The following is a 23,625-nucleotide window of genomic DNA, read 5'->3' as shown; positions in this document are numbered from 1 at the left end:
CTAATTCTTAATAATGGAATCTAAAATCTAATGAATGACCAATGCCAGGCTAACCGGCCTCTTATTATTTTGCCTACCTCCCTTCTTAAATAGAGATATTACATTAGCCATTTCCAGTCCTCTAAGTTTCTCCCTGATTCCAATGACCCCAGAAAGATCACCACTAATGCCTCTATAATCTCCTCAGCTAACTCTTTCAGAACCTTGAGACACAGTCTGGGTGATTTATCCACCTTCAGACCTTTGATCTTTCCCAGCACCTTCTCTTTATTGATGATCATGACACTCACCTCTTCCCCCTGACTCTGATTCTGGTATGCTGCTGGTGACTTCCACTGTGAAATCTGATGCAAAGTGCCTATTCAGTTCCTTCACAATTTTTTTGTTCATTATTACTTCACCAGCCTCATTTTCCAATGTCCATTCTTGTCTCTCTAAGCTTTCATATATCTAAAAAAAACTCTTGCAAACTTCATTTATATTAGTGGCTAGCTTACTCTAATTATTCATTATCTTCCCCATTATTGCTCTTTTTAAAGTTATCCTTTGCTAGCTTTTAAAGGCTTCCCACTGTCTTCACCACTTTGTACGCTTTTTCGCTTGGTTTTATTTTGTCCCTTACTTGTCAGCCATGGTTGGCTTATCCTCCCCTTGGTAGGTTTCCTCTTCCTCTGCTGTGCCCCCTGAATAATCCTGATAAGCCTCTGCTATTGCTACTTCACTGACCCGATCAGGTCCACACCCCCCACCAACCCAACCTCCACTCCCGGCACCTTCCCCTGCAACCGCAAGAAATGCAAAACTTGCGCCCACACCTCCCCCCTCACTTCCCTCCAAGGCCCCAAGGGATCCTTCCATATCCATCACAAATTCACCTGCACCTCCACACACATCATTTACTGCATCCGCTGCACCCGATGTGGTCTCCTCTACATTGGGGAGACAGGCCGCCTACTTGCGGAACGTTTCAGAGAACACCTCTGGGACACCTGCAACAACCAGCCCAACCGCCCCGTGACTGAACACTTTAACTCCCTCTCCCACTCCGCCAAGGACATGCAGGTCCTTGGCCTCCTCCATTGCCAGACCATGGCAACACGACGACTGGAGGAAGAGCGCTTCATCTTCTGCCTAGGAACTCTCCAACCACAAGGGATGAATGCAGATTTCTCCAACTTCCTCATTTCCCCTCCCCCCACCTTATCTCTGTCCCAACCCTCGGACTCAGCACCGCCTTGACCTGCAATCTTCTTCCCGACCTCTCCGCCTCCACCCCCTCTCCGGCCTATCACCCTCACCTTAACCTCCTTCCACCTATCGCATTCCCAACGCCCCTCCCCCAAGTCCCTCCTACCTACCTTTTATCTTAGCCTGCTTGGAACACCTTCCTCATTCCTGAAGAAGGGCTTATGCCCGAAATGTCGATTCTCCTGCTCCTTGGATGCTGCCTGACCTGTTGCGCTTTTCCAACAACACATTTTTCAGCTTTGATCTCCAGCATCTGCTGTCCTCACTTTCCCCTTCAAATAAACCTTGCCAGCTCCTCCCTCATGCCTTTGCAGTTACCTTTACTCAACTGTAATATGGCTACAAATGAATCCAGCTTTTCCCTCTCAAACAGCAAGGTGAATTCTATCATACTATGGTCACTGCCCCCAATAATAATTCCTCTACCTTAAGCTCCATAATCAAGGCTGCCTCATTACTAAATCCAGAATTGTCTGTTCTCTTTTGGCTCTTCACAAGCTGTTTCAAAGGATAGTCTCTTAGACATTCCACAATTTCCTTTTCTTGAGATCCACCACCAATCTGATGTTTCCAGTCCTTCTGCATATTGAAGAATTGTGATAGTGCCTTTCTTACATGCCTTTTCTACCTCCTGATTTATTTTCTTCCCCACATCCTGACTAATCCGATCAGGGTTTTTCTCCTTTGTGGTTCCTCAACTCTACCCACATAGATTCTACACCTTCCAATTCTATATCATTTCTGGCTATCAACTTAATCGCATTCTTACCAATAAAGCAAACCCTCACCCTCTGCCCATTTGCCTGTCCTTTTGATAAGATGTGTATTCTTGTATATTTAATTCCCAGCCCTGATCCTCTTGCAGCTACATCTCAGCAATACTTGCATCATCATACCTGCCAAGTTTAATCTGCGCAACAGGCTCATTTATCTTGTTTATTGTGTGCATTGAAGTACAACCACCTCAGTCTTGAGTTTACTACCCCATTCTCATAGCTATCCCCTTACCTTCTGTGCCTGAAGTTGGTCTCCTGATCCTTTGCATACTCTGTCCCTCTGTTCTGGAAACTTTAATAACCTCTGATCAGCCCTCCCCCTCCTTTAGCTTTTTCAATACTTTTCCATACATCTGAAGCCAAACCTGCTCCACCCCACCCCAACTATTTAGTTTCAATCCCTATCTACAACCTGAGTTATGTGATTTACCAGGACTTTGGCCCCAGCATGATTCAGGTGGAACCCTTCCCATCAGAACAGCTCCATCCTTCCCCAGTATTGGTGCCAATGTCCCATGAATTCCAAACCTGTCTCTCCCACACCAATCTTTCAGCCATGCATTTACTTCTTCAACCTGGTTGACCAGGAGCCAATTTGGTCATTGTTCAGGTAGTAATCCAGAGATTAACACCTTTTTGATTCTCCTTTTTAATTTAGCCCCTAACTGCTCATCTTCCCTCAGCAGAACCTCTCCTCTTTCTACCTATATTGTTGGTATCCACATGGACCATAGCCACCCTGGATCTTTCCTGTCCCAATCCAATTTGCTGTACAGCCCAGATCCTGAACTTGGGCATCAGGTGGGCAAACAGGCTTGTGGTCTGTTTCAGCTGCTGGATGGAACTTTTCAGAGCTATCAAAATGTGACCACAGCTTTCAGAGCAACTTGTTGGATGTAAGTTTAGTGTTTGCATTCTCAGTGAGATAAGAGTCTTAATTATTTTTTTAAATTGCAGGATAGAAATATGGATTATACTTTCCTTCTTCACTTGTCCTGAACTAAGTTGGACTTCTCTGCAGTTTTCACCAGGTCATGTTTGTATAAAAATGCTCACATTTATAAAATATCACATTTTCCTAATGCTCTAAAGGACTTCATAAGCAATTAAATATGATTACGGTGCATTTTAAATGGGACAAGAGCAAAAATCCAAATGCAAAGTTTTAAAAATAATGTTCACATGATGCAAGTATGGCTGGCTGGGCTAGCACTTATTGTCTCTAAGGCAGTTAAGAGTTAACCATCTTGCTTTGGGTCTGGAATGATTTTTAGGGCAGCAAAGGATGGCAGATTTCCTTCCCTTCAAGACATTAGTGAATGAGGTAGGTTTTTATGGCAATCAGGTTATAGCTGCATGGCTACTGTTAAGTCAGCACTTCATCGAATTCAAAATCCATCATCTGCCAAGGTAGGATTTCAACCCATATCTTCAGAAAACTGGCCTGGGGTTCTGGCTAATGAGCCCACTGGCATTACTACAGTGAAACCACCTCCTCTATGGGTAAAGATGTCATTAGCAGCATAACTTTGAATACATCTCCACTTCAAGGTACTGCAACAGTGGTACCATGCTTCCATCCTTCCTTAAGGAATTGTCATAGCTCAGGTGCTAGGACAAGTTTGCATACCCAACATCTCCCTCACTGAGATCATATTAATACCCACAAAGGCATTGATGTAACTTCCAGCAACATACATTAAGAATGGAATATCCTGATAAAATATGGAAGGGTTCTCTGTGCCCCAAGTGAAAATTTTGGCCACCCTCTCTGATGAAACAGTTTTGCTGCCTATGTTCTCCATTCGCTCTCATTATTATCCATTTCTCCTCCTCTGTTCTCTTCTAGGTCTTCCTTTCTCTTACCACAGTTGAGCTACCTCATATTTGCCTCCAACCCTTCCACATACAATTGCATAGACAGGTTGCTGATAAAGTATTGGGGAATCAATGGTTAAAAGCCTCCATTTTAAGAAAATTGGACAGTATGGTAAAAAATGAGGACAGAAAGATTGAACCATGAAAGAAAGCTAGCCACAAATAAAAACAGAGTAAAAGCCTCTCTAAATATCTAAAGAGGAGTTAACAGAGTGACTGTTAGTCTTATAGATAGTCAGACTAGAGTATTAATAATGAAAAGTAAGGAAAAAGCAGACAAATTAAAGGGTAAATGCATCAGTCTTCACAATAGAGTATATAAGTATCATCCCAGAAGAAGCAATAAATCAGAAAATACAAGAGTGGAAGGAACTCTGGAAAGTCACAATCACCAGAGAAATGGCCCTGAGTAAATTGGTGAAGCTGTGGGTTTATAAGTGACCAGGTTCAGGTGGACTTCATCCTAGAGTCTTAAAAGAAGTGGCTATTAAAATAGCTGATCCTTTGACGTTAATGTTTCAAAACTCCCTTGATTTGTGGATGGTCCCATTAGATTGAAAGACAGCAAACGTAACGCCTTTATTTAAAAAGGGAAGGAGATGGAAAGCAGGAACAACAAGGTTGTTAGCTTGACATCAGTTTTAGCAAAAATGCTGGAAGCTATTACTAGTTATAGCAGGTCATTTGAATAAGTTCAAAGTAATCATGCAGAGTCAACATGGTTTTATGAAAAGGAAATAATGTTTGACTGATTGAGTTCTTTAAAGAGGGAACACATGCAGCGGAGAAAGGAGAACTGGTTGACGTATTGTATATAGATTTCAGAAGTCATTTGATAATGTATACCATCAAAAGTTATTGCATATTGTAGGGGTCAACATAATCGTATGCAAAAAAGATTGATTGGCCAACAGGTATCAGAGAGCATGTTCAAATGGATGTTTTTCAAGTTGGCAAAATGCAACAAGTAGTGTACATAAGAATCGGTGCTGGGACCTCAAACGTTTACAATTTATACTAATGACTAAGAAAGGATGGTAAGTATGGTTGCAAAATTTGCTGACATCACAAATAAAGGTGGTAAAGTAAGCAGTTAATGGCACACAAGGCTAAAAAAAAAAATTGCTAGGTTAAATAAGTGGGCAAAGATCTGGCAAATGGAGTATAAAACATGGGAAAATGTCCAATTACCCACTTGACCAAGAATTTTTAAAAAATATCTAAAAGGTGACAGTGCAGAGCTCTCAGATGCAGAGGAATCTGGATACCCTCACACATGAATCATCAAAAGTTAGTATGTTAGTGTAGCAAGTAATTGGGAAAGCTATTTGAACATTCTTATTTATTGCAAAGGGAATGGAATACAAAAGTAGGAGCTTAGGCTTCAGTTACATGGGGCATTGGTGAGGTTTCAATATGGAGTCCTGCACACAGTATCGGTCGCTTTTTTTTAAAAAAGGATGCAAGCAAATGTGTTCGATGTAGTTCAGAGAAGGCTTACCAAATGAATATCTGGAATGAGAGCATTATCTTTTGAGGAAAGGTTGTATAGAGTAGGGTTGTATCTGCTGGAATTCACAAATGTCTTGATTGAAACAAAATTCCAAAGAATGCAGAGAGTCATTGAGTACTTCTAAGGCAGAAGTAGATAGTTTCTTGTTAAGTGAGGGATTGGAAGGTTATCATATGTAGGCTAGAATATGAATGTGAGGTACTGTCTGATCAGTCATGAACTTATTGGATGGTGCATCAAGCTCAATGGACTGAGTGGCCTACTGCTGCTTCTGATTTGCAAAACAATGCGAAGTAAATGCAGCAAACAACAAAGAACATACTAGAGGAAATTGATGTGAAGGAGTGAGGATAAGCATCAAATCTTGAATAAAATCTTAAATTTATTATCAACGAAATAAATTGAAAATGTACTGTGAAATATCAAATGTTAATAAAATGAACATGAAAGCTGATTAGAAATGGGATAGGAAAGGAATTAACACCAACCTATGAAATGGTATTGTTGAATTTCATGCAAGTTAATTTTGTGTTGGAAATGACACAGGAATAAGTTTTGTAGCAGAATTACTGTGTAAAACAAATTGTGGATTTAGGCATCTGAATAGATGCTAGCCATTCACTGGGAAAGTCAGCAGCAGATTTCGAAAAATGGTTCGATTATGATATGATAGAAATATTGCAATGGATGTTGTTCTGCAATTTTATCACAAGTTTAGAACGTTAAGCAAATAATATTCACAGAACAAACAAGCCAACATTTAATGTGTTTGCCTAATTTTTAATGAAGTTAATGTGAGCTATGCATAACAGCTTATTAAGATGAGTTATGCATGCCCGATATTACATTCCAGACTATTCTAGCACAATTTTACTTTTATATACTTCAATCATAATATAAATAAAAATCCTTATTTTATATTTGCACCTTTTGTAGTATTTTGCTGTTTTATTGTTGTCCTCTACTGATCCACGGCACAGCAAGGAACAATTTATACCCTAGTTTACACAAGATACATTTATGGTAGATCAAAGCATGCCTGCATTCTAGTTGTCATCCATCATTACTGATAATTAATGTTTCAGTTATGTAAGCCAGAATGTCCTCTATTGAAATGAAACTGAAAAAAGGGTACTTGATAATTTGATATCTGAGTCCGCTTTGTGCATGCCTATGTTTTATCTCTTCTAAACTGATTCAAAGTAGATACAAAAGACACAAATTTGACTGGCTACAAGATAACCAACATAATTGTTTTCTGGGGAAGGGGGCGAGAAGATTCGAAATGAAATGCAGTACTCCAAGTTAAGAATTCCAGAACATTGCCTTCAGGCAGCAGTACTCAAAACATTTCTCATTTGTATATTTGAACAGAAATAAAGGCAGACTGTAAAAAGGGCATCATAAACAATCTGAAATTATATGATGATATAAATACAATACAATCGGCTAATTGCACAACTATATTCAACCTGTGAAATATGCTAAAACGCATAAGGTATTTTGCTGTGGATTCGGCTTGAAGATCAAATTCAAACTAATGATTTTTTTGGACATTAAGTTACAGCAATTTGTGATCTTGTAAACAGCTTTTCAGAGGGAAAGCTAAAGATGTAGTGGATATTTAACTTGATAATTCAAAAGTTTTAAATCAGTTTAAGATAGAGCCCAAAGTAGCCAAAATTAACTTGATTTAAATTTGAAAGTTATATTTTTCATTGATATTTCACACTGAAAGAACTCATTTGTTCTGGTAAAAGCTATAGCATACAATCAACCCAATCTGAAACCAAGCTATTTGACTTTCTCCTCTAAGCGTACATTGATATTACCTTTTAAAGCCAAATTCACATTTACAAGATGATAAAATGTGCTTTCAAACTTTATCTAATAGCTAAACTATTCAAGTTACAGAACATTTGAAAAATGTCTAATTCCTTAGTTTTCAATTAGGTTACTTTGGGAAAAAGGGATTAAGGATTTAATTCAATTTCCTCATTTTCTCTGATGTAGAACACACTGTAAGCTCAAACTGATGTCATCTTTATTCCATGAGTGAACTGCCTGTAGAACAAAAATGGCTGTTCTAACTGTTGAGTACAGTAATGCCTTTTTACCCGTAATACAAAAAATTAACACTGTGCATACACAGACACATCCAGAAAGGGGGCCTGTACACTGTCCAGACTTTGAGCTGTTTAGAACCACAGTCTTCATGGTGCTGTTCAAAGTGTGAACCATCTGGTTAGCTTCACAATAAAAAAAAATCATCAAACTCTTGCTGCCAGTTTGCATGATAGTCAAAAAGAGACTTATTTTGTTGCTTTGCCCTGTTTACAACTTCTCTTTGATGTAATTGCACTCAAAATGTTCTTGCTAACATTAAGTATTGGGGTTAATTCTCTTTCAGACTGAATTTGGCTCTAGATTTGTCATTGCCACGATAAATATGCTCTACCTGATAAATTGTACCTTATTTGTTTAAAGTAACCTGGTGATGAGTTACATTACTTTACAACAGTTAAAATTCTCTTGAAAATATGCAATAATACAAAAAAAAATTAGATTTCTTGAAACTTCCTTGTGAATTCAGCATACTTTTTTAAAGTTAAATTTTGCCAAATAAGCACACTGTTAATATTGTAATTAACGTTAATAGAACCATCCACTTTCAATGCATTTCAACACTTTGCAGACAGTAAAGCTCTTTCTTTAGGACTGCTCTTGAGGCTCCTGAATCTAATGTGCATTAAATATTGTTGCTGGAGCTTAAAAGGGATCTGATGTTTACAACTGTAAAACAGACTGGTTCCTGAATAGACTATCTAACTTTACACACATCAAATATTAAGAATGAAACATTGGAACGAGACAAAATTCGAACAAAAATTGTTCATTGTGATGTCTTGAGTTTCCAAATCAAAACACCAAACATTCCACTGCAACAAAAAATAACTTGCTGGTCGACTAAAATTTTCTTTGTTCTGTTTTCTGAGAAATCCTCTAAATCATATCCAAGATTACATCTTTGGTGGTGACTATTTAAACAAATTAAAGGGCTGAGATAAACATTATACAGATGATCAAACCTTTATTACATGGCACCATGCTCTTTCATCAATTTCAAAAAAGCGAAAATGATCACATAGAGCTGAATTTTCCCAGCCCCTGAACGACATGGGTGACAGTGAGTTGGTAAAATCATGGCAAGATTCGAAAACAGGGGTTTCTCAATGTTTAAAAAAAAACTTCCATTTGTGCCAAAGGTTTTAATGGCAAGACAAGAGTCTTGCTTTTGGTGGAACAGGCTTGAACATTGTCCAGTGAGCACCTGGATTATTCAGAGGCAAGGGTGCCTATAACATTGGAGTCAGGGAGTGGGCCACTGTCACTCCTGCAGGTCCAGGGCAAGCAGCTTAGGAATTTGTAATAAGTCAATCAGGGAACTACACAGAATTTAGTTAGGGGGCCTGTTCACAAAGTTAAGGAGGTTATCACACACCATTGCTGTGGTGGGAATGCTCAGGAAGTCAATTGTGGGGATTGGAGGCAGCAGGCTGGGATGCACAAGGGAGAGTAATTGTGAAAGAGGGTAACTCAACATGTACATGTCGGTGGTGATTACAGAATGGGAGGGAAAGAGGTATTGCATATGTAACTCCCTCAAACCTTCATGTTCCTTTCTGCCTCCCCCACCCTGTCATGATGGCGTGAAGGTAATCCATCACCAGATTAATAATGCAAAACCTTGGGCGAGTGTTCCGAGTGCCATGGGTTTGAATCCTACCACGGCAGATGGGGAATGTAGAGTTCAACAAAAATCAAGAATTAAAAATACTAGCCTAATGGCAACCATTTAAGTATAAATGAAAAACTGAATGAACTGCATATGCTGGAAATCAGAAACAAAAACAAATTGCTGAACAAGATCAGCAGGTCTGGCAGCATCTGTGAACCAATATCAGAGTTAATGCTTTGGGTCTAGTGACCCTCTTTTTTCCCCCACAGATGCTGCCAGATCTGCTGATCTTGTCCAGCAACTTCTGTTTTTGTTTCCGATTTCCAGCATACGCAGTTCATTCAGTTTTTCATTTATACTTAAATGATTGCCATTAGGCTAGTATTTTTAATTCTTGATTTTTGTTGAACTCTACATTCCCCATCTGCCGTGGTAGGATTCAAACCCATGGCACTCGGAACACTCGCCCAAGGTTTTGCATTATTAATCTGGTGATGGATTACCTTCACGCCATCATGACAGGGTGGGGGAGGCAGAAAGGAACATGAAGGTTTGAGGGAGTTACTTAAATCAAAAGGCTGATTTCACCAAAATACTTGTTTTGTCTTCCTTCTTATTCAAATTGCAAGTGAAAAGTAGCTACCACCATATACTTTTCTTTCTGGCTCTAGTAGCAGCCTCTACTTGTGTGTGATGTGAGGTGCTTCAAGGGCAAATCACACTAAACAGACGAATACAGAACTGGTTAAAAATAGGTGTTAGCAGAAATCACGTAGAAAGCACATCTTGACCAACTGTTGCAACTAAATATCTTGGCCACCATGTCACACAAGCTGTAAAGATTCACTTTAATTTCAGTCATGTTCTATGGTTTCATAATCTGTGCAAGAGCTGCTTGCTTCACAGCCTGGACTGTAAAATGTCAACATCATTATCCTATACACCACATTGCCTTCCTAGCATCAAAGTCAGTATACATGGAAACTCCTACTGACATTTATTTTTCTCTTGTTGGATTTCCTTGCATCACCCATGGCCAACAGGGTCTACCACCAATGTTGACATAAAATAGGCCATTAAGTATAAGAGAACAATCTGGAGTAATACATACAATGTGTGAGGTTTTTTTTCGGAATCTGAGCAATAGTTCTGGTGCTTCACAACATCATGGGGCTATCTTTAGTAATTTATCATTAAAGATTTTTGGGGTGCTCATGGATTAATAGTTTACAAAAATGAATATTGGCTGAAGTGCCCTTCAGAAGAACATGGATTTCAAGGTTAATAACTAAATAACAACATGCTAGCAGGAAACCAGAACTTTGTAAAAAGGGAAAATCTCACGTCAATGTTTTATTGCAAACCTGAAATTCCAATGAAATTTTGTTCTGCTGTTATTGCACAACTTTCGATAACCATCTAATGAAGAGATGGTTCTCACAGGCTACGACAGGTCAAGCGAAATGGAACGTTGAGTGGTGTCTCTTGTGGTGCACAAACACAAGGCCAATAGAGTGCTATATCTTGTAGCATAACAGCCTTAACTGTTTTCATTAAGGGAAAGTCTGCATGAAAAAATCCACTGTTCGGTCAACACCATGGAAACTGGAAGATCTTTTCATTGGCCAATATTCTATCGGCTATACACTGAGCTGCCAACATCAATATGTATTTTTGCATCAAGGCTTCTGGAAGTCTTTCCTTACTTGTTTGTGTACCTACCACAGTGATGTTATCTATCCACACAACTGGCTCGTCATGCCTGTGGCTGAAAGTGTTGCATTGCTAAGCATTTATTCCTCAATTCCAATATGGTATGCAAAGTAGACTGGTGCTTGCTTCAAATAACATTTCCTAGATAATTTCCTACTTAACCATGTTGAAACATGAAGTATTAATGGAAAAAACTTGCACTGATGTACCCTGAAACATTCACATCCTCATCCATCACAGTAATGAAATACTGTTGAATTATAATCAATTTTGTAATATAGGGAAACAAAAATCAGCCAATTCACACATGACCAAATGGTAATGACATTAACACCCATGTGATCTGCTTTTGGTTAAGCTGGTTAAATGGATAGGTACTGGCCAGGTTACCAGATCACCTGCTCATCCTTGAACAGCATCAGTTGATAAACAAAATCATAGTTTAACATCTCGTCTGAAAGCTCACACCATCAATAATATTACACACTCTTCAGTGCTGTGAAGAAATAGCCGTCAAAATCATGTGGTGAAGACTTTAGAAGACAAGATTTCAAAGAACAGAATCCAAATTGAAATTGAGTTGGATATCTGATCAAAAGTTATTACCAGTTAGAAAGTCAAATCCAGAAATAATCACAATGTGTTGTATGTTAAATTCATTCATTCTGAAGTTGAGTTCAGTCACTTTTTACAAGGTGCTCTACTATTAGTGCAAATTCTGGTAGCTTCTTTGTATCTATCCTCATAGTGATATACATCGATAATGTTGCTCTGTATTTAAATTACTAATGCGGGCAAGTGCTCTGAAAGTAGGATTGAAACTTCAGGTCTATCTATCTGGTTAGGTCTATCACCATCTCAGGACATGCTAAAATGTGTTGCAGGTAATTAAGTACTTTTAAAGTGCAGTTACTCTTATAATGAGGAAAATGCAGCTGTAAGTGTCACATAGCAAACTATGAAAAATAGCAAAATATTAATGACCAGTTTTTTTAGTGAAATTGATTGAACAATTAATATTTTGCACCTGCTCCAGAGATGTGTCTCAACACATTTGAACTGATTGATTAACTATAATTCCCTCCTTGAAATACTGGTTGTTTTGCCTTTGGATTGTGTTGTAATTGTCACTGTTGAGGGCAATATATCCTGAACAATGTTATGGGTGACTTAACTGGGAGTGGCTAGATTCATGAAAGCAGCAACTTCTGTCCAGAAATGGTTGTCCTTTCTCTTTCATTTGAGTCTTTCCTAATCTTGTTCTGAATGATGGAAACCATGTTTAGATATTCTTCTCAAGTGACTTAAAAACATGAGTCAAATAGTGGAAAGCATTGATGTTACATTTTATGAATTGAATGTGGCCAATGTGTTTAATTGCCAACTTGATTTTGAAACCTTTGATTTTGATATGGACTGTTGGTTACATGCATCATTACAGGCAAATGTATGGATTGATAACAGTAAAGGCCAAAGTAAAATCCAAAGCATTGTGCTTTAACTCTCTTGCAAGATGCTAGCTTATTTTCCTTGCTTTAATATCTCCGCATCGGTCTAGAGATCGAATGATTAATCACATTCTCAAAGTACTTAGGTTGCCTTTAGGACAGCAGCTCCAATACCAAGAAGCTCAACATCACCCAGGACACAGTAGCCCACTTGATTGTATAAAGTGATGAATGGGGTGCCATTCACATTCATCACCACCAGCACACTATAGCTGCAGTTTGCACCATCTATAAGTGCATCACAGCAACTTTTTCAGCAGCAGTTTATAACCCTGCAATTTGTACCAGCTGGAACAAAGGCATATGAGAATGCCACTGCCTGTAAGTGCCTTCCACATCATGCATCATCCTGATTTGGAAACTTATCTTAGATCTTAACTAAGATCTTACCTTAGATTCTTTTATCTTAGATCAGATCAAAATCCTGGAATTCCCTACACGACAGGACCACGTGTACCTAGAGTATACTGACAACGATGATTCAAGATGATGGCTCACCATCATTTTTTTAAGGATAATTAGAGATGGGAAATGAATGCTGGTTTTGCTTGTATCGACTGTAACTGATGAAAGAATAGGAATAGACTGTGCATAGAATTTGAAAGGGTACGGTTTGAGCTCAGCAGATAAAATGGCTAAGAGCATTAAATCAATGTCCTTGCTAGTTTTCTTTCATTAACGTGAGGCTCATTAAACATGGCATTATTTTGTATTTATCCCTGATGTTCCCCAACCAGTGCAGAATATGCCAAGATAAATATTTAACAAAAGAAATGACTGGCTCACTGACCAACAGAATACGCTTGGAAACAATGGAAAAATTAGATGTGAGAAACAAAGTTGTGCAAGTTTGAGCTGATATTAGAAATGTATTATCCATTTAAAACATTGGCTTTGAACACCTTTCCAACAAGAAGCATGATAAAAATGCTCACTTACCTTGATGGCTTTTCTAATGAGTCAGCTCACAATCATACACTCAGTTACAGCCCCTAAACCAGTCAGTATATGATCAGAACCAGAAACTGACCCCCACTCCTCTGAACCAATCAGCATATGGTCAGCACACAATCCGCTTTTCAGAAGCAGTAAATATGATTACTCCTTAGCACTGAGCACATGATCAGCTCAAAGACAGTGAGCAAAAGACTACTGCTTAGCAGTGAAGCCAAACGCCCCTGAACCAGGCAGCATGATTATTGTGGAAACAGTAAGAAACAAACTGTTCCTGAATCAAATAAACATAGGACAGATGTTTCATCCAGGCTAATTGTTTTTGAGATTTATTTCCCAAACGGTCAAAAGCAGTGCACAATATCATGAAATTCTAAGCACAAATAATGTTTGGAAATCATTGTTGGAAGCTGGCCTCCCCCACAAACTGACCACATCTTCAAATTAAACTTAGAGCCATGATAAGTTTCCATGAATGGATCTCACTTGAGGACCTTCAAGCAATATACATTATTGTTCACAATACACATTTAACAATTTGGATGAAGGAAGTGAATGTAATATCTCCAAATTTGCAGACAACACTAAACTGGATGGCAGTGTGTGCTGTAAGAACAATGCTAAGAGGTTGCAGGGTAACTTGGATAGGCTGGCTGAGTGGGAAAACACATGATGTGGATAATTGAGGTTATTCATTTTGGTGGGAAAAAATAGGAAGGCAGATTATCTGAAGGATGGCAGTTTAGGAAAAGGTGAGGTGTGGGATAAATATTCCCAACATTGGAAAAATCCAGAACTAGGGGTCACAGTCTAAGAATAAAGGGGTAGGTCATTCAGGACTGAGGAAGAATTTTTTTCCACTCAGAATTGTGAACTTGTGGAATTCTCGACCACAGAAAACTGTTGAGGCAGTTGTTAGATATATGCAAGAGGGAGCTAGACACAGCCCTTGTGACTAAACAGATCAAGGGGTATGGAGAGGAAGTGGGTGTGGGATATTGAAATTGTATGATCAGCCGCGATCATATTGAATGGTGCTGCAGGTTCGAAGGGCTGAATGGCTTACTCCTGAACCTATTTTCTATGTTTCTAAGCAGCCTTTTAATATTAAACTTTTCTGTAATAGAGGTGACACTAATATGCATTTAAAATTAAAACCTAATTACAGACCATGACAATAAGCAAATGGTTTTGTATAGTTTTTTTTAGGTCATTTTCAGTAACTCACAGGTGATATATTAGACATTGATTAAAATGCTTATTTTTGAGGTTAGTTCCAGCATCATTAATAAAATTGCACTGGATTATCACTCAAATATCTTAAGAAATGTTTAATTACAACTTTTAAAAATGTTCTAAATGCTTCCTATTGCACTGGTTGACAGTAAACTTTTACACATGTCAATATGCTAAATGAGTTTAAACAGAACTTTGAGGAGGAAACAAAACTGGATATAACAGGTATAATTTTGAACACAATCTGTACTCAGAAAACCAATTTCTACTAAAGTAGATGTTTTGGCCATGACTACTCCTGAGATAAGGTGGTTATCGTCTTTTAATGTGAAGGGGATACATAAATTAGATTGAAAATAAAAAGGAGAGTAGCAAGTTTCTCTGAGTAATTTCAAAGTCATTGTACGTATGTCTACAACCAAACATAAAAGCTAGTAGAGCCTCTTGAATTCAGTGCTTCAGTTTTACCCATTTAACGCTAATAGTCTATAGTCCAACTGGTTTTGTATCAGACTGAATGTGTAATCTATACTTTAGATCAACTGAATAACTAAGCATTTACATACATGCACCATTCTGTCAAAATCAAGGAGGTATTACACTTAAAATAAACATTCTTTGTTGTGAATGTGAAGTAACCTGGTGTTTTATTGTTTGTTATGGAAGATACACTAAAACTTGAAAAATGTAAAACATATAAAAGAGGTTAAGGGCTGCCATTTTATCAATATGTGATAAATATTCATACAGTCAGTCATACCATACAACAGGGTACAATGGTAGTGTGAATTTCAACAAGCTCTCCACTGAAGTTAGTTTTATAAAAAAAATTATACTATGCTTTATACAAACATCACTTCTGTTGTTCATAGAGTAATGCGCAGTGGATTGCTAGAATTGTTTTGGAGGTTTCAGCATTCCTATAGAATTTGTAGATATTACATAATGTATTCCAGAGTAACTAATATAGCAATTATTTAAAATTAAAGGAACCAGAATTATCATAATAAATCCACATAAATGCAAATAATAACCCAACTATCCCATTTACCGTCAAAGAAGAATGACAAGAACAAATGTTTTCTTGCCTTATCTGAAATAATTTACACACAGAAGGAAGCAAGAACATCATCTTCAAATAACAACTAGATGAATTTTCCTCTGCATTTCAATACTTTAAGGAAGATGTCTTCAAATCAGCAGTTTCTTGTATACAACTGCTTTTTTAAAAATGTAATCAACATTGTAGTGTAATTTAAACAAATTAGCTGCTATTTTAAAGTAAAATCATTCCGCTTTGCCACTATTCAGCAAATCGTCAAGCATACCAATAACATAATATAAACCACTGCTCTACAATGTATGTTTATGAAAAATGATTCCATCTCATGACTATAAAGTGAAACAATTCTACAGTTATTAGCTTGTAAACCAGCACTGCAGAACATTTAATTAAATTGCCTCCAGTGAATACCAATTTATGCAGATGATGTGACACTTTGCTTGTAGACAGCATGGTAAGCATTTCGCAGGAGGACATAAGGAAAGCAAGATTCCAGCAAGTCCATTGTCAGGAAAGGAGACTCTTGTACAATCTGAGGAAAATTCCCAACATATGTCAGCGATAATTATATACAATGTGACATTTCAATCAGTCTTTCAAATAACCCAAGGAGGCCAGACTGTTGCTATGCTTATACAGAAGTACAAACTAACCACAAGAAGCCACAACAAAACTCGTGCTGGCAGCTCAGCAAAACCACCAAAAATATTACAAACACTTTGTCTTTACAAGATCATGCCATGTAAAGTGCAAAGTTAAAATAAACAATGTGGGTAATTTTTCAAACACAGACAAGCTGGTTGTTTGCAGATGGTCTCATGACATAAAACAGGACTGCCGAATGCAAGCAATTAGCCTAGGCACCTAAATTTGGTTGGATCTAAATATAATTGTAATACAATTCGACTTGCTAATGACAATCTATCTAAAATCAGGAAAAAAGCTTGTTGGTTAAAAAAAGCTGATATACTGTACTATTTGGATCGGGTTTACAATTACAATCAATGATGCATTCTGTAACTACAGGAAATCCCCAGGTTATGAAGGAGTTCCATTTTTAAATCTGTTTGTAAGTTGAATTTGTATGCAAGTTGGAGCAGTTAAGTACAGTTCACATCTAGTGTCAATTAGTTAAATGTTTGTCTTAATATAGAGTACATATTTTACCTAAGACATTTTTAAATATAATACAGTAATAATAAATGTAACTACAGTAGTGTTTTGAGTGCTGTGCAAAGTAGTCCGCCTGTTCATTAGTATAAACCATCATGTGTAACGCTACTTTATTAAAATAATAGGCTTTACGGATATCGGTTCGTAAGTCAGGCGTTCGTAACCTGAGGAAGGCCTGTATTTACAATAAGAGACAGGCCAGCATAGTATTGTTCATATGTTGCCAATGGACCTCAGAAGCACCAGGTCATTGGAATTTGACTGAGCTACAAATGACTCCACAAATTCAGGTTGTAAAAATATTTTGAAAACAAGATGACTCCACTAACTTCTAGCTGAATATTAGGCACAGGCCCAATGGGGACATCTTTTGCCAATGTTCAATTTCAATAATTTTATGAAATTTCTACACTTTTAACATGATTGCACACAAGCTTAAAACATATCAACACAATACCTTGATACTCACCATATCAAGCAGAAGATAAACAGATTCTCTGTTTCTAGTAGTCGTTTTGTCAGTCTCTTGTCCTATTTTTAGCAAACTTGAAGATGCAAGCTGTAGAGGAAACAAAACAAAAAAATCAGCTGAAGTACACCTAGTGTGCTTATTTGAACAGTGTAATTTTAACAAAATAATGTCAATAATCAATTTATGCATTTAAGAATCAGAAACAACCAAAATAAGTTTTGCAAATGTCCAGACAAATCATAAATTATGTTAAAATGGCCACTTAGTCAAGTAAAAGTTCTGTACATAAACACACAACATCTAATAAATAAAACAGGGAATCAGAAGTACAAATTTAGTTTAAAGATTATGATGCAGCAACCATTAAAGAGGTCTGGCAACTATCTATGGTGTAAGGCTACGTATTCTCGGCTCTTGAATTGTGAGAAAGCTCAGGAAATATGGGAAAGGGTAAAGTGAGACAATATTGATGAATGACAGAACAGCAAAAATTTTAGGATTTGAGGTAGTAGAAACATTCTGGCTAAAGAACAAGAACAGAAATAATTGCAAAACACTGACAGTTGTCCAAATACCACCTGACAACAGTGATATATTGGGAGCTAATCTACAAATATAGGCATTAGGAAGGTGTTAACAACAAGAACCATGTGATTGCAATGGAAGACTTCCATCTTTACAGTTGGGAAAGGCAGAAAATCCTAAGTTCTAGTAAGTATTGGATCTGTTTTATAGACTGGTGTTTCAGAACAGACAACGTAAAAGGCCACATAGGGTCTACTGATTAAAGATCAAAAATGAGAGACAACTTGTGAACAGTGACCAGAGTATAACTGAGGAGATTGGTTAGCAAGGTTATATCTCATGGAATATAGGGAGAACTAACAATTTGGACAGAGAACTGGCTCGAAAGTAGAAGACTTTCGTGGAGGGACGTGGTGGTCGTGGAGGGTTGTTTTTCAGACTGGAGGCCTCTGACCAGTGGAATGCCACAAGGATCGGTGCTGGGTCCACTACTTTTCATCATTTATATAAATGATTTGGACATGAACATCAGAGGTACAGGTAGTAAGTTTGCAGATGACACCAAAATTGCAGGTGTAGTGGACAGCGAAGGAGATTACCTCAGATTACAACAGGATCTTAATCAGATAGGCAAAAACAATGACTGCAGATGCTGAAAATCAAACACTGGATTAGTGGTGCTGGAAGAGCACAGCAGTTCAGGTGCCTGAACTGCTGTGCTCTTAATCAGATAGGCTGAGTGACAGATGGAATTTAATTTAGCTAAATGCGAGGTGCTGAGTTTTGGGAAAGCAAATCTTAGCAGGACGTAAACACTTAACATTAAGGTCCGAGGGAGCGTTGCTGAACAAGACGACGTTGGAGTGCAGGTCATAGCCCCTTGAACGTAGAGTCACAGGTAGCTAGGATACTGAAGGCGGCACATGGTATGTTTTCCTTTATTGGTCAGATCATTGTGTATAGGAGTTGGGAGATCATGTTGCAGGTGTACAGGATGTTGGTTAGGCCACTTTTGGAACATTGCATGCAATTCTGGTCTCCTTCCTATTGGAAGGATATTGTGAAACTTGAAAGGGTTCAGAAAATATTTACAAGGATGTTGCCAGGTTTGGAGGATTTGAGCTATAGGGAGAGGCTGAATAGGCCAGGGCTGTTTTCCATGGAGCAACGAAGGCTGAGGGGTAACCTCTTAGAGGTTTATAAAATCATGAGGGGCGTGGATAGGATAAATAGACGAAGTCTTTTCCCTGGGGTGGGGGAGTCCAGGACTAGAGGGCATAGGCTTAGGGTGAGAGGGGAAGGATATAAAAGAGACCTAAGGGGCAACTTTTTCACGCAGAGGGTGGTACGTGTATGGAATGAGCTGCCAGAGGAAGTGGTGGAGGCTGGTACAACTACAGCATTTAAAAGGCATCTGGATGGGTATATGAATAGGAAGGGTTTGGAGGGATATCGGCTAAGTGCTGGCAAATGGGACTAGATTAGGTTAGGATATTTGGTTGGCGCGAACAAGTTGGACTGAAGGTCTGTTTCTGTGCTGTTCATCTCTATGACTGTATGTCATCGAAAATCTTTGCAGACCAATGAGTGCATCTTTTCTGGAAGTGTTTCTTTATTACAGAATTGCTCGGTTTTGTTTCTCAAAATACTAACACAATCAAAATGTGTCACTCTGGGAAATGACATGTCAAATTGCCCATGTGTAAAAACTGGCTTAGAAATAATTTTTTTTTTTCAAATGCCTGACTTTGTGACTTGTTTTAATTGTAAAACATAGGAAATGTAATTGGGAACTGCACCTCCTGTCCAAGTTGAAAAGATAGTTCTTTTTTTCATTCATTCACGGGATGAGGGCGTTGCTGGCTAGGCTAGCAGTTATTGCCCATCCCTAAGAGAATAGTCAACCACATTGCTGTGGGTCATAGAGATGTACAGCACAGAAACAGACCTTTTACTCCAACTCGTCCATGTTGATCAGATATCCCAACCCAATCTAGTCCCACCTGCCAACACACGGTCCATCTTGGAGTCACATGTGGGTCAGACCAGGTAAGGATGGCAGTTTCCTTTCCTAAAGCATGTTAGTGAACCAGATGGATTTTTCTATGAATTGATTTATGATCATTAGATTCTTCTAACCAGACATTTATTGAATTCAAATACCACCATCTGCCGTGGCAGGATTCAAACCCAGGTCCCCAGAACATTACCTCAGCCTCTGGATTAACAGTCCAGTGATAAGACAACTAGGCCACTTTTTCCCCTAGGTTTACATCTCACGAGTTCAAAATTATTTTGAAACTAACCATTTCCTTAAAATTTGTCTGTTGCAACTGAAGCTCCTCGCATTGAAGAAGGAAGCTCCAAATGATCAATTTCTTTCCAAGGACAAGGTCTTTATGCAGTATTCAAATTTTGTCACAACATAATTGTTCCTTCCTTGAGTTATCAAAGTTGGCATGTTGGCATAGCCGTTGGAATTAAACGGCTTAGAAACTCAAGACATTATGGACAGTTACCACCTTCTTCAACCATAGGATCCACTATGATATATCCTTTCAATTCATCACATAGCTTCACAAACATTTCCATTGAAATCCAGTGAACTTTTAATTTTAGTAACAGAATGGCTTTCAATATTAGGTTTATCAAATGACTATCACCATCATTTGTCACACTTCACCAATTTCGTCATTTCAACCCGACCATGCCATCCCCACTGCATGTTGTTCCATCCTTTTCATGGCTTAACCAACCCTCTAATGCCATTATATTCTTTTCTTGCAAACTGCAACCAACTCTTCCCAAACATTGAGTGCTATCCCCATCCTGCTCTTGCCAGCCCCAACTCTCCCATCAGGTCTCTCAGAGAAACAATTGCTCTAGCCAGGTTAAAGCTATTGTACAGTTCTCCTTACCTGCTGTTGCATTTTCCCTCCCTACCTCCAAAGTCAGCATCACCCCCATCAGCAATTATATATATTGCATGCAGGATGTGCAGAGAACTAGAGCATACTTCTGCACATGCCAGGTTCTGCCCACCACTCAATCCGCTAATATTTAAAACATACATAATTCTTAGGGGGCCTGACAGGGTAGACATGGGGAATTCGCTTCTCATTGTGGCCAGAGGCATAAGCTCAGAGTAAAGAGTCATCCATTCAAAACAGAGATGAAGAGGATGTTTTTCCACCAAGGGTGGTAAATCTGTGGACTTCTTAACCACAGAAGGCTTTGAAGACTGGACTGTCAAGCATAATCAAGGCTGAGATAGACAGATTTCTAACCATTAAGGGGAATGGCAGTCAGGTAAGAGAGTAGAGGAGAAGATTATCAGATCAGCCATGATTTAATTCAATGGTTGGGTGAACTTGATGGGTCGGATGGCCTATTTCAGCTTGTACACTGAATGGTCTTATGGTCAATAAGAATAGCCCAGACTGACAAAAACTATGTATTTTCATGAACCTATATTAGAGGGAGTACAAGTGGGAGAGGGAGCAGGAGCGGGAGAGAGAAGCTCTTTAATGTTTCCCATTTGTAAATTTAAGAGTCGAGAAATGATTTGATCACAGTAAACTATGTGGAATTATTACTGACTAAACCTGCAAACTGTGGAGTAAATTGAAAAAGAAACATCCCGTAAAAACAAAGCTAGTACATATCATAAAAAGCCAAAGTCTCCATTTGTATAATTTAAACAATCATGAAGAAGAAAAGAGTGAAAGACAAATTTAAAGAATAGGCTCTCACAAACAGAAAAGTCAACAGACTAAAATTGCTATCAAGAGGCAAAAAAACTAATCAGTGCAAAAAGGGGAAAAAAAAATTCAAAGTGACATCAAAACTAACAAACAATTTAAGAATATTAAGAGAAAAAAACATAAGGGACATCAGAGCCCATTAAAGATAGGTGAGTTTATAATAAACAAAAAGGAAATGGTAAACTTGATACGTGAATGTCTCATCTGTTTACAAAGTGGAAGAACATTGAAGATTTAATGCCCAAGTAAAAATGGCAGCAATAACTGAGTATTCAAATTCCAGGGATTAATGGTTTCTATCCATAGGGAATTAAGAAATTAGTGTGGAAATTGTACATCATTAGTCATTGTTTTCCACAGCTCTCTAGATTTGGGATTTGTGCCTTTGCATAGAAAGTTATAATTGTCTCAGTTTTATTTAAAAAGGGAGGGAGGAAGGGAGACACTGGATAACTACAGAATTGTCAGTGTATTGCCATTTTTATAGAAATGATTGCAATGCATTAGTGAGACTGAACACTCGGACAAGTCTTAGCTGATCCGATTCCATCACCTGGACATGTGCAGATATAAAAATACTCCAAAAAATCTGACACCATTCAGGACAAAGCAGCACCTTACTTACCAACACTTTGAACCTTTACACCCTCCACCACCAACACACAATAGTTGATTCACACAGATACCACTGAGGTCCCTTAAGCAGCATCTTCTAAACCTCCAGCCTCTATCAACTATTACTAGGGCATCAGGAACATGGGACTACCACCATCTCTAGGCTTTCCTCCAAGCCACAAGAACTCTGTATCCAGACTTGGAAACATAGTGTCATTCCTTCACTGTCTTTGGGTCAAAAATCTTGGACCTTTCTTCCTAATACACTGCAGCAGTTCAAGAAAATAGTTGTCCAAGGGCAAACAGAGATGTTGGCCTGGGCAGTGACTGCTACGTCTTGCGCACAACAAAAAAATAATCTTTAGGCAATCGGGTAATGATTTCAAGCCAACTGGAGCATTATGAATGCAAACGAAGAAATTTAAATGATATAATTTCACCTTTCTAACAGAACAGTAGCGATCAGTACAGCCAGAGAGTGGTGAATCTATGGAATTTATTGCCATAGAAGGTTGTGGAGGCTAGGTCATTGAGTATATTTAAGACTGAGATAGATAGGTTCTTGAGTATCAAGTGTTACAGGAAGAAAGTGAGAGAATGGGGTTGAGAATCTTATCAGCCATGGTCGAATGGCAGAGCAGACTCGATGGACTGAATAGCCTATGTCTCATGGTCTAATTTAATACTTCCAACATATTACATGCAAAATTCAGTGCTCTACACTACAAGCTGTTTTTGTGTATTCACAATTAGGATACTGGTGATGAAACAGCTGCAATTAGCTTTTTGGCAATGATTTTCTCTTTGACTGTTTTAAAAGGGTGAATAGCTATCAATGGAGATTATTAGTGGCTAACAATAGGTATTCACCCTCCCAGCCACATTGTTATTGACTCCTTTGTCTGTCCAACTGTTCTTCTCTCTCTTTGGCTCTATCAAAAAATTCCAGAAGATTAGTCAAGCAGGATTTCCCCTTCATAAATCCATGCTGACTCTGACCTATCCTGTTACTACTATCCAGATGTGTCATAATTTCATCCTTTATAATAGACTCCAGCATCACCGGACCCAAAACGTTAACTCGGACTTCTCTTTACAGATGATGCAGACCTGCTAAGCTTTTTCAGCAACTTTTGTTTTTGTTTCTGATTTACAGGGTCGTTAGTTCTTTTGGTTTGCATTCATTTATTATATTATTTTATCAATGAATAATCAAAAGCAGAAATTAGTGAATGCATTGAAGAAACATCAGGAGCAATATTTTGCTTGGTAATAGTCTATTCAAATACAGCTTCTTTTAAAACAAAGTGTTGGGGAGAAAATGAAAACGTTTTAGAGAATTATCTTGTTAGAAATGAAGGCAATGCCAATGCAATGATTATTAACTAACAAATTTGACAGGCAGTGAGCAATAATTGATGAAAACATGCTCATCCCTCCTCATTATT

At 38.2% G+C, this 23,625-nt stretch overlaps 1 protein-coding gene across 4 annotated transcripts in view; it reads right to left on the bottom strand.

Annotated features, from left to right (window-relative positions):
* Window positions 1-15,195: 15,195 nt before the first annotated feature.
* Window positions 15,196-23,625, bottom strand: part of nckap1 (NCK-associated protein 1) — a 209,606-nt gene continuing 201,176 nt past the window's right edge. For all 4 annotated transcript variants that reach the window (XM_072579056.1, XM_072579057.1, XM_072579058.1 and 1 more), the window contains 2 exons: window positions 17,271-17,360; window positions 15,196-16,160 (listed from right to left, as the gene is read on the bottom strand). In XM_072579056.1, the coding sequence (XP_072435157.1) occupies window positions 16,044-16,160; window positions 17,271-17,360 (207 nt within the window). In that variant the 3' untranslated portion in view covers window positions 15,196-16,043. The remainder of the gene's footprint in view (window positions 16,161-17,270; window positions 17,361-23,625) is intronic.

Source organism: Chiloscyllium punctatum, chromosome 10, assembly GCF_047496795.1.
Source record: "Chiloscyllium punctatum isolate Juve2018m chromosome 10, sChiPun1.3, whole genome shotgun sequence".
Lineage (NCBI taxonomy): Eukaryota > Metazoa > Chordata > Chondrichthyes > Orectolobiformes > Hemiscylliidae > Chiloscyllium > Chiloscyllium punctatum.
This window is presented reverse-complemented; position numbering and strand designations above follow the sequence as displayed.